At 29.8% G+C, this 15,294-nt stretch overlaps 1 protein-coding gene and 1 pseudogene across 1 annotated transcript; one reads left to right on the top strand and one right to left on the bottom strand.

Annotated features, from left to right (window-relative positions):
• LOC104730252 lies at positions 2,432–6,652 on the bottom strand (annotated as a pseudogene).
• Positions 10,566–12,620, top strand: LOC104730241 (protein LURP-one-related 17-like). Its single transcript, XM_010449388.2, has 2 exons — positions 10,566–10,917; positions 12,145–12,620. The coding sequence occupies exons 1-2, from the start codon at positions 10,636–10,638 to the stop codon at positions 12,526–12,528; spliced, it is 666 nt and encodes a 221-aa protein (XP_010447690.1). The 5' UTR covers positions 10,566–10,635; the 3' UTR covers positions 12,529–12,620.

The following is a 15,294-nucleotide window of genomic DNA, read 5'->3' as shown; positions in this document are numbered from 1 at the left end:
ATTTTCAATCTCAATCCAATCGTCAACATGAAATTTGGACACAAATTTGTCATAAACATCACCACGAAAACTATACTCCATCTTCTTACCCTATTAAATAAAACAAATTTAATCATATTACTATAAAATATGGATAAGTGGCATGTTTAAAAGATTCAGTAATTAATTAAGAATTAAAACATCTAACAAACCTGCTTATCAATTAAAACCATCTCTAGGGTTGAACCAAGGTGGAGAGATTTTTCTTCCAACAAACACAAGATTCTAACCTTGATTTTCCATTCGTATTTTGAAGGATTCTAACGTGAAACACGATCAGTCAGAGAATACATGACCATAATATAACCTGCACTAAACGAAACCAGTAATTATAATCAAATTTATATTTTCAAACATAATAAAAGCATTGAATGAAGAAATTTTTTTAAGAACCTTGGAAAATATTCGAGATTTGATATCAATCATAAACTCTGACCGACGTCTATATATAACCTTAGAGATTTCTATATATTCCTAAATATATAAAATTATTTAATAATATAAAATTTGTGTATTTATAATAATAGATATATGTAAATATATAACATATATATCTCTTCTATATGTTAATTTACTGAACAATACTCACTTACATCCTAATCTATCGATTATATAAAATCTTAATAAAAGACTAACCAAAATATATTTATTTCCATCTTTATCACTTTAAGTTTATGTTAAATATACTCATACAAATAATCATCCATTTAAGTAATTATATAAAACATATTTATATATATATATTCTTTGAGATATGTTAATTTTATTTTTCAACAATAGTTACTTACATCTTTATCATTTCAAATTTGTAAATTTTATATGAATCGTAAATTTTATCCTTTGCCAGTATGATTTTTACAAATAAAGGTATATAACAATTATTTGATTGTCTCATATGTATATTTTCTATTAAATATGTGTAACTGACCAAACTATATTAATTCTGATCTTTAGATTTAATTGGATATCTGGTGCTTGTTGAAAGCTATGGATACCTTTCGGCTAACAACGTGCACACTGAACTTTTTTTCGAAATCGAAAACGAAGAGTAAGTTTTCCTATTATAAAACTTTCTTACATATTTATCGTCTTAAATTTACCAAATTTCAAAAATTTGAAGATATACACGATTATTCCGTCATTCATTTATGTATAATTTATTAATATATTATAGAATAAATTTGAACTTTATCAGAAACCTTTATAAATAAATATTTTCATAAATCCAAGCTTTATTAAAAATTTAAGATTCTATTATACAAAAGTCATAAATTAAATAATTCTATTGTTAATAAATTAGATAAGCTTTAATGTTACAATTAAAAAAATTAGATCAAATTAAAGAAACAAATATTATAGGAATATTGTAGGGTAAAAAAATTGTCTTCTCTTTTATCTTGGCTTCCATATCATGTCTTTATGACACCAAACGGATGGGTTTAAAATTTCATCATAAGCGATTTCTTTGACTTGAGGAGCTCGTGTATTGAATATAATCCAATCTGAGAATTTAGTTGTTGTAGTCGTTGAAGGAATCATAACATCATCCTCAAGACCATCCTCATTGTAGTATTGTTTAGGTTTAACCTGTTCAATATTTTTTAAAAAAGAAAAATAATATTTAAAACATGGAATTATCATCAATTCTCATATAACATGATTATTTAAATAATCTAAATGAAATTTAAGCTAAAGATAAAAATTAAACAATTTCGTTTCTACATTCTCGAAAATATACATGGCTATTAACGATCATAGTTTTCCTGCAAATATAGCGATCCAAGTGTAATCAAATTATGAAAAAAAATTATAAGGATTAGAAATAATTTAACACGTTAATCATTCCGATTATATAAAATAATACCTGATATTAATTAGAAACAAATTTATTGATTGATTCATCTGGTCATTGATACCTATGTCAAATAGTTATTACTATTACATTAACAGGAAAATAAAAGAATAATAAGTTCCATATGTAATATCTTTCTTTAAAAAGATGAAGATAAATATAAGAATATATTATAAATATTCGATTGAAGATTTTTTTTTTTAATGTTATTATAATTTTGAGAACATAATAAAAGAATTAAATTTATAACCTCATCAAAAAAACATAATTATTATACCTTTTTTGAAAGGTGAACCAACAACAACTAAAGCTTTATGATTTATGGATCTTGCTTTCCAAGAAACCACTATACGAACAGGAAAATAAAAAGAATCAGTGATTAATCATAAAATCAGAAAATCAGAATTAAAAAAAAAAAAAAAAATTGAGAACATGATTAAATAATTAAAGGTAAAACCTCAACCAAAAAAACACAATATTATACCTTTTTTGTAAGGTGAACCAACAACAACCATAGCTTTATGATTTATGGATCTTAAATTTTTAATCTAGCCCCAAGAGTTTCTGGAAACAGAGCCGGTACTGTTATGCATTCAGAACATGACAACATTTTGCGCAATTAACAAAAGGTGGTTCACCTTGAGCTTCTTATAGCATTCCTCGAGGTTGTCACTATACAAAATAAGACCAAAATGTCTGACGATTGCCCTTCTTTGATCTCTGCCTTAGCAGTCCTAAGCCGCTTTTGAATTTGCTCCTCTTTCTCGGTTCCTCTGTTTTTTAAGAAAATAGATAGATTGATAATGATCATCCTGGAAAGTGTAATGTAAGATATCAAGAACTCGTATTGTAATTGTAAAGCCTGAATTCTACCTAGCACGGAGCCGAACTTCAAGCTCTTTCATAGAAGGGGGACATACGAATATGAATACTGCATCAAAAGAACTCGCTCTCACAGACCTTGCCCCTTGAACATCAATGTCGAGAATACATCTCTGCGTGGAGCAAAAGAGAAACTCACTGTTTAAGAATCAATCGTACATAAAGCATCATCGATCAATAATCAAAAAGATTTCTTCTATGCCTTTCCTGAATCTGTTACCACCTCAACGGACTCAATGCTGGTTCCATAGAGATTACCGTGAACAGAAGCAAACTCAAGAAACTTCCCATCATTGATTTCTTTCTCCATAAGTTTTTTTTTCAGCAAAGTGATAATGAACACCGTCTCTCTCCATAGACCTGGGAGATCGAGTTGTGTGGCTCACTGAGAACCCAAACATTGAAGGAAACTCCTTCATAAGCATTGAGATAAGTGTTCCTTTCCCAACTCCAGAAGGACCGCTTATAACCCATAACAATAGGTTTCTCAGCATTGCCTCTTACACCTTTACTCCAAGCAACAACTTCCTTCTTTGGTAATTTCTTCTGTTCCCGCACATAAGGACTATCTACCTATCAATGTTTCAACTTCAACACATAAAAGCTCCAAAACAATACTCACAAACATCATAAATTGCTGCAACAAATTACCAACCTCGAGGAACCCGATGGAGTCATTGCAAGGTGAACCTTTCTTAATAACCAAAAATCCGACCTTGTTTAAGAACAGACGCAGAGTACCCCTTGCTAGGCTTAGGACCTGTCCCAAGTAATTCTCAAATCTTTAAGATTTCTTCCTGACATGTAAAGAACAATTCTTGTCACAGAATTGCTAGAAACTACATAACACATACACCCACCAGTTGTTACTGTTCTTGTCATGGATTCGAACCCCAATGGAAAAAGAGTTCCTTTCATGATTTCCACCAATCACAAACTTCCCAAAAGAAATCTCAAATCAGATCATTATCAACCAGTTTTAAACAAACTTGGATCGAAACCGTAGTAAGTGAACTTACTGTTCGACCGCCGATATCGACTGATATGTCAGTGTTGTTGGTTTCAGATTTTACACCGACGCCATTGGAGTCTCCGTTCTCCGGATGATCCAGTAGAAAAGCTGGAGCTTCTCCCTAACGCAACAATAAAAATAGAAAAACAATCAAAAAGTTAAGGAATAATTTAACTAAGAATCAGAACAAATAAATTTTTTTTGAGAACATGTTTAAAGAATTAAACGTAAAACCTCAACAAAAAAAGTACAATTTTATACTTTTTTGTAAGGTGAACCAACAACAACCAAAGCCTTATGATTATTGGATCTTGATTTCCAAGAAACCACTATATGAACAGAAAAATAAATAGGATCAGTCGATGAATCATAAAAAACAGCAAAATCGGAATACAAATATAAATTTGAGAATGAAAGAATTATTGAAATTGATAAAACTATAAATTCAAGAGAAGAGAGTTTTTTTTTCTTTTTTTCTTTGTTGAGGTATGGTGAAAGCAAACGATAGCATTGTATTTATAATTGTAAATGACCTATCTTTTTAGGGTTTCCAGTAAGGAGGTGTATTGTCATCGGTTTTTTTTTTTCTGCAGAAGCCCATTAATTTTTAGATTAACGTCGATATATAAACAATTTAACCCCAATAATTATCTCAAATCTGTAGAATTTGTAGTATAAAACAGAACTATAGTTGTAAAGAGGGTGTTTTCCAAAAAATATAGGGATTAATTTAGCAAATTCTAGTTTTGCAAATAACTTTTTATGCAATTAGATATTCTGTCGATTTTTTTGATCTATTTTTAATGCGAAAGGTATATTTACGTCCAGGGGCAAACTATTTCAACGTCAGGGGCAATTTCATTAATGGCAAAATGGTAATCTTTTGCTGAGATTGAATGTGGGACGTTTTCACTTCTCATTTAATATAATAGACTAGGTAGTAACCCGTGCTATAGCACGGACCAAAATGTTTATTATGACTTGAAATTATTAATACAATTCATTAAATACAGTCCGCAGTGGTGCGGTTTAAAGATAATAGAAAGAAAACCGCTGCCTTCCAACTGCGGACCATTTTTATGTACAAATAAACTTGGTCCTTCCAGGCCTGCTGGCAGGCCTGTTTTTGGGACGGTCTAAACCGCTGNGACGAACAATAAAATTAAGTAAACGAAACTAAATATATCTATAAGAATGATAAAAAGTATTTTGTGGATTACATAAAAAAATAAGGATTTAGAAATTTATTATAACGTGAAATTAAATAGGAAACCCTGCAAAAAATAAGGAGTTAAATTATTCTAAGGAGAGTTGCTAGTAGAAGCATGGTCTAAAGTATGATGAAACCTAGGAGTATGGTCTAGTGTGTAAGGGTCATGGTCAGGTCTAAGTGAAAATGTGCAAGTGTGAGTGAAGTGAGGTAGTATATGTATGTGTGTGTTCTTGTAAGAAATATATCCAAGCTTAATACAATGTAGTCGTTTAAGTTAAAAAGTGTTTTTATGTCTCTCTTAAAGAAGAACAAAAACAGAGTGCATCAAAGAGAGAGAGAGGTGAAAGGAATGAAAGGAATGAAAGGAATTTAACCTTTGTGAGTGTAAACAAAGGTTAGATGTGGACCATGTGGTGAACTCAACAAGAATACTTGGAGTCGAATGGGGAATCTTCTTTCCACTCACCGAAGCTACTCGTTCAGTCGCTCTTTTTTTTGACTGATCAGTCATCGTCCCAAACTTGGAAAACCTCTCTTTAGTCTCCTCATCCCTTTCTCACTATCTCCTACTTGCCGGTCAACTCGTCTAGAAACCACTTGATCCCAAACCACTTCATACTTCAGGCGCAGTCAATGTTTCTTCAATCTCAAGTCGTAACTTATGTTGTTTCTCCATTACAACTTTGTGATTGAGGAAGCATGTAGAAGGATATACTCTAGTTAATATCCAAGCTCGATTCCTCGTGCTTGTGGTCTCCCACCATTGTTATTGATTCTATAACACTAAGCTCAAACCAATTCCAAGTGGAGTCAATATGATTTTGTTCGTTTTAAAAATCAAAACGCCGCCAGAGCCTCTCATTATTTCTCAAGTTCTAAAACACAAAAACTCACTCTAAAATGGTCTTTCTCTCTCTTGCTTCGTCCAAAATTAGTTCTTAGTTATTAGTAGTTTCGAAGGTATAACGTAGATATGTTTGCCTGAGTTTTATTACTCTTGTGCAGAGTAATAATTTGTGATCGGTTGTATCTTGAAATTCATAAATCGTGATTGTCCGAAAGCACTTACTGCTGATTTATTGAATTAAGGAAAAAAATATTATATCTTGCTTTCATGATTTATATTATGCTTTAATATTTTTCCGTTGTAATTTATTTCTGATTTTGGTATTTTAATACAATTCGTATCTTTTCTCAATTCAGTTTTTTACGCTCCTAATATTTTCTATATCTTTTAAAGATTGGTAAAACACTGCCCTCCAAAACCATGTTATCCTACAGAAACTATAAAAATCTAAGAAATATAGTATGAAAATAAATAATCAGATTCAGACTAATCTGTCAATATATCCTCTTAACGTATACTGTATATAAGTTAATCCAATACCACCAGCGATGAATATCTCTAGATCGATGATGCCGCACTTGTTGATAGCTTAACTAATAGTATGATCACTGCACTTGTTGATGACTTAATTAATATATAATTAAGGCCCCAAATTATTGATGTCCCAAGAGTTAAGCAAAACGAGAAATCTTGAACTCGAAAGACCCGAAAGATAAGAAGAGAGACAGGTCAGGGGTCTCACGCACGTGGGTTTGATTACTCTGGTGGCCTCGAGAGCTAATTTACCTTCTTTGTTGTGGAACCCATTTTAGTGATGCGTCATGACATGGGTTTAACACGTGTGCTCCTCCACTGTGTCTACATCACTCTTGAAGGAAAATATTTTATGGCAAACCCGAAGATCAACAAAAATCAGGTTTGAAAATGAAAGGTCTCACTTATATTTTATCTATGTACTTTTCCAATATGATTGATTATTCAAATTATTATGGAAGTTTCGTCTAATGTGAGATGAAATTCAACCATATTATTTCGTTAATTATTTTTTCTTATATATTATAATTTTCTCTACCAAATCGTGTGGAAGAGAGTTATCCTTTACCTAACCAAAACTTTTACGTAGAAAAGGAGAGATTTAATTTAATTTAATTTACTTTTTCAGAAAAAAGGAAAGATTCGAAGACAAGAGGTTCTTGGAGACCTCAAAATTCTATTATCTTCGGTCTAACAAGATTACGTGGCTTGATTTGGGACCTTGCATAATCTTAATTAAAGTTCTTACCTAATACAGTAATTGATTTTTAACATTGACACAATAATATATTAGATATGCCNAAAACTCACTCTAAAATGGTCTTTCTCTCTCTTGCTTCGTCCAAAATTAGTTCTTAGTTATTAGTAGTTTCGAAGGTATAACGTAGATATGTTTGCCTGAGTTTTATTACTCTTGTGCAGAGTAATAATTTGTGATCGGTTGTATCTTGAAATTCATAAATCGTGATTGTCCGAAAGCACTTACTGCTGATTTATTGAATTAAGGAAAAAAATATTATATCTTGCTTTCATGATTTATATTATGCTTTAATATTTTTCCGTTGTAATTTATTTCTGATTTTGGTATTTTAATACAATTCGTATCTTTTCTCAATTCAGTTTTTTACGCTCCTAATATTTTCTATATCTTTTAAAGATTGGTAAAACACTGCCCTCCAAAACCATGTTATCCTACAGAAACTATAAAAATCTAAGAAATATAGTATGAAAATAAATAATCAGATTCAGACTAATCTGTCAATATATCCTCTTAACGTATACTGTATATAAGTTAATCCAATACCACCAGCGATGAATATCTCTAGATCGATGATGCCGCACTTGTTGATAGCTTAACTAATAGTATGATCACTGCACTTGTTGATGACTTAATTAATATATAATTAAGGCCCCAAATTATTGATGTCCCAAGAGTTAAGCAAAACGAGAAATCTTGAACTCGAAAGACCCGAAAGATAAGAAGAGAGACAGGTCAGGGGTCTCACGCACGTGGGTTTGATTACTCTGGTGGCCTCGAGAGCTAATTTACCTTCTTTGTTGTGGAACCCATTTTAGTGATGCGTCATGACATGGGTTTAACACGTGTGCTCCTCCACTGTGTCTACATCACTCTTGAAGGAAAATATTTTATGGCAAACCCGAAGATCAACAAAAATCAGGTTTGAAAATGAAAGGTCTCACTTATATTTTATCTATGTACTTTTCCAATATGATTGATTATTCAAATTATTATGGAAGTTTCGTCTAATGTGAGATGAAATTCAACCATATTATTTCGTTAATTATTTTTTCTTATATATTATAATTTTCTCTACCAAATCGTGTGGAAGAGAGTTATCCTTTACCTAACCAAAACTTTTACGTAGAAAAGGAGAGATTTAATTTAATTTAATTTACTTTTTCAGAAAAAAGGAAAGATTCGAAGACAAGAGGTTCTTGGAGACCTCAAAATTCTATTATCTTCGGTCTAACAAGATTACGTGGCTTGATTTGGGACCTTGCATAATCTTAATTAAAGTTCTTACCTAATACAGTAATTGATTTTTAACATTGACACAATAATATATTAGATATGCCAAATCAATATATCCAGAAACCATGCGTGCCTAAGCCAAATGCTGACTACCTGCTAGTCATTACCCAATCACCGGTAGCCACGCTTGCCTTCGACAAAAGAGTTCCTAGAAAGAATATACCATATCCGTAAGAGCTATGAACTGTAGATGGTCAAAATAATGAGGATTTTTGTCAAAATATACAAGATCTAAGTCACAAATACGTAACTTTTTTAGACAGCTAAATCTCTCGTATATGCATGTTTGAGTTATAGTACAAAGGATGATCATTTGGAAATTTCAACCTCATTTATGTTAAATTTTCAATTTAGATTAAATATTTTAAAAGGATGATTTGAGATATGGCATGCAAAATGTAAATGTTTCGTACGTAAAATTTGTATTTGTACTGTGACGATGATATTTTAACGTGTAGAATGTTATAAATATCTTTACATCTTAAATTATTTTTCAGATAAAAGTTGTGACCCATATTTAAAATAACATTTAAGTTTTATCAGTAAAGTTTTTTTGGTCAAATTCTTATTTTAAAAATTTCTGTTGAAGAAGTTTTATCAGTAAAAAAACTATTATTCTCGCATTCAAATATCAAGTCGCGAATCGCGATATTTAAGAAAGGAAAAAAGATGGCTAGCTACATGAAGTATAGGTGAATACATGGCCACACATACCAACTATATTATTGTATACTCAACTACACGAAATATATGTATTACATGACCACATGCATGAACTATATGACGTCATGTGTTCAACACTATAAACATACAATCTGGTACACTGATTGATTAATTCCGGTGAAGACCGGTGTTGACTCCGGCGTTGACCAAATTTTTTTCTAAAATTAAAAATAAAAATAAGAAATTATTATATTAAATCATTTATGGTTTGTATTAATTAAAAAATATTCTATTCAATATCTAAATATTTTTATATATTTCTTAAATATATCTTAAATGTAAAATAGAAAACCCAAACCTTAAAAAAAATTCTAAAAATTAATTTAACATATTGTAATTGTGTAAAAGAGGGTAAAAATGAAAATGTTCATATGTTAAAAGTAAATATTGTGAATTTTTTTGTTGTTGTTTATATGTTAATTCAATATCTAAAGATATTTTTAATATATTTCCTAAATATATCCTAAATGTAATATAGAGAACCCAAACCTTAAAAAAAATTTCTAAAAAATAATTTAACATATTGTAATTGTGTAAAAGAGAGTAAAAATGAAAATGTTCATATGTTAAAAGTAAATATTGTTAATTTTTTGTTGGTTATATGTTATTTTGAGTTTGTAAATTTTAAAGTAAAGAGTGTCTAAACTTTTTTATAACATTTACCATGCAAAATTTAGAGTAAAGAGTCATATACTCAATCTTTTGCATATTATTTTCTAATGAAAGTAGTTGAATTTAATTTTATTGATTTTGTAGTAATTAAATAATCTGATTATGAGAGATTTATATATATATACATATATATCTTGAAAATAATTATAAATTGTTTTTATATCTTAAAAAATAATTATAAATGATTTTTATTTAACTATTTACTTTAGCTTGAAAAATAAAAAGTAATTAATTATAAGAATGAATATATTAGAGATATATATAAAATATTTGGATATTAAATAGAAAATGTCTTTTAATCATGAAAACCCATAAATAATTTACTATAATAATTTTTTTTTTAATTTAAATTTTTTTAGTGTTGGTCAACGCCGGAGTCAACGTCGGTCTTCGCCGGAGTCAACTGACCGGTGTACTAGATTATATGTCTATGATGTTGACTGCATAACATCATATAGTTCATACATGTGGTCATGTAATATATATACTTTGTATAGTTGAGTATACAATACTATACTTGGCATGTGTGACCATGTATTCACCAATACTTCGTGTAGCTAGCTATCTTTTTTCCTTTAAGAAACACCTCGCAAGTTGCAATAAAGAAGACAAAAATACACTGAGTTATAGTATATAATAATAAGACAATGATATAATATAACAAAGCTAACATCTTTCCTCAATCCACACACATATCCGATCTCTATATATATCATTCTCCTACACCTAACCTTACCATATTCGTTTTGAGATCAATTAGATCCAAACCTTCTTAAAATAGTAAATCAAGAACACTAAAAAACTAATCATGTTCCCTTTCTTGAAGCATCGGTCGAGGTCTGTCCACGGTGAAGATGCACCGTCGTCTCCAGAGTCCAAAGCCACCGTATCCGCAGCAGTGACTGGAGGCGCGTGTACTATACTCACGGTGTGGAGAAAATCGCTTTTGGTGAGTTGTGAAGGATTCACGGTGATAGATTCAAATGGAGATTTAATTTACCGGGTCGATAATTATGCCCGAACCCGGCCCGGAGAACTCATCCTCATGGATAAAGATGGAAACTCCCTCCTCCTCATGCAACGTACCAAGGTAAATATATACACACATTAATTACAATTAACTTCTTTTATATGAATGTGTTTTAGACAATTATATGAATTGTACCACGTCTACAAGATTATAATGGGCTTATTCGTTTGGTTGACGCTGGCGGCTGCGGCAGCGGCAGCGACAGCGGCTGCGTTTATGTTTTTAACCGCTGAATTGAAACAACGTTTAAAAATATTAGACGCAGGTCGTAGCGTTTGCCGCAACGTCATGACGCAGGTACCTGCGGCAAGCAAACGAACAACCAAACCTGCGTCTGCCGCAGCCGCAGCGGCAGCCAAACGAACAAACCCAATATCACATACACCTCCTCTTAGAAGGTTATAATATCACATTATATTAGATTGTCAAGAATAAACCACGTCTACACAATCTGGATCTCACAATTACAAAGATTTGAATCTGAATTAACATACACCTTCGAAACTTGACTGATACAAAAAGGTAGAAATACTTTTAAGATTGTAAGAATTCAGTTTCTATCGTCCTTATTACCGATCACTCTTACTATAAGTATTGAATCAATTTGCTTACTATCTTTAGAAGTGTGATAATTTGTAAATACTTGAGAGGTCGCGATATGTTGATAATTATTGTAATCGATGAATGTAGAGCATTTTCCTTTCGCTGATAGACATTTTTTAGCCGATTTTGTAGAAGACGTTTTGTTTTTAGCGATTGAAGATATGCATGAATGAAGATATTATGAATACTCTAGTATAAATTAAGATTGAGTAGGACCAACTACACAACCGTGACACCGTCCACAATAGGTCACGTCAAAATTATATAAGTATTCTGCATGTGGCCAATTCTATTGGCAAAAATTTTGTATAACCCGTCATATTCATTGGGAATATTTTTATATACAAAACTTCATTCAGCATAAAAGATTTGACTATAAAAGTATTCATAATCATAATTGTGCATATAACTACGTCTAGCTAGAATCTCCGAGTATTATATGTTTGACTTTTAATGTCACCAAAATCTACTTTTGACTCACGTGACTACACTGTCGATCTAGATATCCATTTGTACTCATTGCAATTTTATAGACAATGAAATGAAAGGTATTTATAATTAAAACAAAAAAAGCTTTATAGACAATAGTCAATGCCACTTTACAGACTATAGACACTATTTTGAATCGTTTTAAATGTTATAGTCATCATGATCACTTATTAAAATTACCTTTGTATTTTTCAGAAAATTGCGCTTGTAAATAGTTGGGGAATATATGAAGCAAATGATACAAATGGAGAAACAAAAATACCGAAGTGTCCGATCTGGTACATGAGGAAGAACTTAAAGATGAATATTCTGAGCAATAAATCCGACATATTAGCATATGTATTTTCAGGATCGTTCGATAAGAAGAATTATTACATCGTCAAAGGATCGTACAAATGTAAATCATGTAAAATTGTGCACGTCCCATTGAAAAAGACAGTGGTGGAGATCAAAAGGAAAGAGGTCAGAACCAAAGGAATTCAGTTCGGTTCAGATGTTTTTGATCTTGTTGTTAGTCCTGGTTTTGACACTGGTTTGGCAATGGCTTTGGTTTTGTTATTAGACCAAATGTTCTCTTGATATAAAGCTATAAACCAGTTTTTTTTTCCCTTTCTTTTTGAAGTCAAATTGTATAGCACTATTTACAGTATCACTAAAATATCAAACTTTTAAGTTACATAATATTTCCATACGTTAGCAAAACTATGTTGATTTTACATTAATCTCTTTGAAATAATACAATGTTTTATTTTTATTTTAATTTTGATTTATTTTTTAAATATAATATGGCATGACATATTGTTGTAATTTGATTGGTTGACTAAGAGGGGATAAATAAGAAGAGGTGAATCCAAGAATTTTTCTTAAAATATCCCAGAACCAATGTATCACTTGCATCAAGAAGGCTAATCTTAATATCCTCTTTGAGATTTAGCAGATCTGAAGCTCATTGAAGGTTAAGAAGCCACCAACATAAACCTCAACTTATTTTATTTTACTACAGGAATCTTCTTTGTCACCTAATTTCGAAATAGAGACAATGAATTATATTTAAGTATGATCACACATTTGTGTAGTCAATATGAAAGTTGTAAAGTCCAACGAAGCCTCATGAATTTTTTTTTTTTTTTTTGCAACTACTTCAAAAGATTATTTTATAAACGTTTTTTTTTATATATATCAGAAACATAGAGAATAAAATGAGGCCTAAAGCAAAATACAATTGAGGCCCTATTTTGTTTTGAAAAATTATTTTCATAAAGCCGTAATTTATTTTCAACTTCAAAAGTTATTGTTTAATAATCTAAGTTTAGTACTACTTAGTAATGTATATGTACATTTTATGCAAAAAGTCTCTAAAATAGGCACATATGAAAGACAATTGATTTAAAATGACTTATGGCGTAATAATATTTAGTCTTTACATACATGTTTCTATATTAATATTTTTGAAGTACATTTTGGTTTATGCCCTTTAAATTTTACTTATTTAATTTGCTTTTTATAACATTAACCCCTAAAACAATTCCATAAATAACATTGGAGAGAAACTCAAATACTAAACTTTCTTAAATTGACCAACATTTGTTACATTTATTGCCATAAGATCTTAACAACATCGATATATTCCGATTTTTCCAAAAACAACTATACCCATTAAAGTTTTAACCCATTAAATCTCCAAAACTATTTTTATGGATGTTAGAATCTCTCAAATTTAAATGATATACAACAGATTTTTCATAACAAAAGTTTACAATATCGATAATTATATTAACATTAATAAATTTCCTAAACCGAAAATCCAATTATAAAATGTCACATTAAATATGTTGAAAACCCCCATATAATTTGGTTTATTTTTTATTTTTGAGGAATTACCAAAAAAAAAAAAAAATTCTATTAATTATCATAAACTATATATATTGACATGGAAAAATTATAAACTAAAAAAATATGCTAATTTGGTAAAACAATTAACATAATTAAACTTCATAAAAAACTTATTTTGATTATTTTTTTACGAAAAACTTATTTTGATTTTGGTGAGACGGGTTGGCATTAATCCCATATAAGGAGTTAAGTGGAATTGTTTTTTTTTTTAAACACTTTTAGATGTGTATCAGGAAATAAATGTATTACAAGACAATATATATACCACATGGGTTAAAACCTTGAAAACACTACAAAAATCCTATACTTTGAATACTTATATCAAATACCTATAAAATTTTATATTTTTAAAATTAATAAATAATAATAAAATAGCAAATAAATACAATATAAATTTTAAATTCCCTGAGAATTTGTTAAAAATGCCCCTTTTGATATACCCCTTTTCAAAAATACCCTCTTTTCTGGCCATTTTTATTTATGCCCTCTTTTAATTTTTAATGACCATTTTACCCTTAGATGAAAATTATTTTATTCAATAAAAAGAAAAACAAAATTTTCCCGCCAAAAAATTTCCGACATATTTTCCCGCCAAAAATTTTTCAAAAAAATTTTCCCGCCAAAAATTTTTCAAAAAAATTTTCCCGCCAAAAATTTTTTTGTCAAAAAGCTTTTGATAAAAAGTTTCGAAAAAAAAATTTTTCCCGCCAAAAAAAATTTACAAGGTTTTTAAAAGGTTTTATAAGGTTTCTACCTTATAAAAGCCTTATAAACACCTTGTAAAGGCTTTTACAAGATTTTTTAAAGAGTTTTAAAAGGTTTTTTAAACAACTTGTAAACGCTTTTACAAGATTTTTAAAAGGTTTTTAAAAGGTTTTAAAAGGTTTTTAAAAGGTTTTTAAAAGGTTTTCAAATGGTTTTTAAAAGGATTTTTAAAAGGTTTTTAAACACCTTCTAAACCCTTTTACAATGTTTTTAAAAACCTTGTAAAAGTTTTTATAAAATTTTTAAAAGGTTTTTAAACACCTTTTAAATGCTTTTAAAAAGTTTTTAAAAGCGTTTACAAGGTGTTTAAAAAGCTTGTAAATGCTTTAAAAGGTTTTTAAACACCTTTTAAAGCATTTACAAGCTTTTTAAAAGCATTTACAAGGTTTTTAAAAGCGTTTACAATGTGTTTAAAAACCTTTTAAAAACCTTGTAAACGCTTTTAAAAGTTTTTTAAAAGCATTTACAAGGTTTTTAAAAGGTATAAATTTCAATATTTTTGGCGGGAAAATTTTTCGATTTTGGCGGGAAATTTTTTTTTTTTCGGGAAAAATTTTCGATTTTGGCAGGATGACAAAACATTTTTTAAAAACCTCATGAAACGAAGCCTGTCGCATTTTTAAAACCCTGTCGCATGTTGTAAAGTGCAACGAAGCCTCATGAAACATTTTTTTTTTTTTTTTTTTT

The sequence above is a fragment of the Camelina sativa genome, chromosome 2 (assembly GCF_000633955.1).
Source record: "Camelina sativa cultivar DH55 chromosome 2, Cs, whole genome shotgun sequence".
Taxonomy (NCBI): domain Eukaryota; kingdom Viridiplantae; phylum Streptophyta; class Magnoliopsida; order Brassicales; family Brassicaceae; genus Camelina; species Camelina sativa.
This window is presented reverse-complemented; position numbering and strand designations above follow the sequence as displayed.

Excerpts from the sequence above, each read along its gene's own strand:
- LOC104730241 (XM_010449388.2), top strand. The coding sequence starts at position 10,636 with ATGTTCCCTTTCTTGAAGCATCGGTCGAGGTCTGTCCACGGTGAAGAT. Across the intron at positions 10,918-12,144 it reads TCCTCATGCAACGTACCAAG|AAAATTGCGCTTGTAAATAG; the intron begins GTAAATATATAC and ends TGTATTTTTCAG.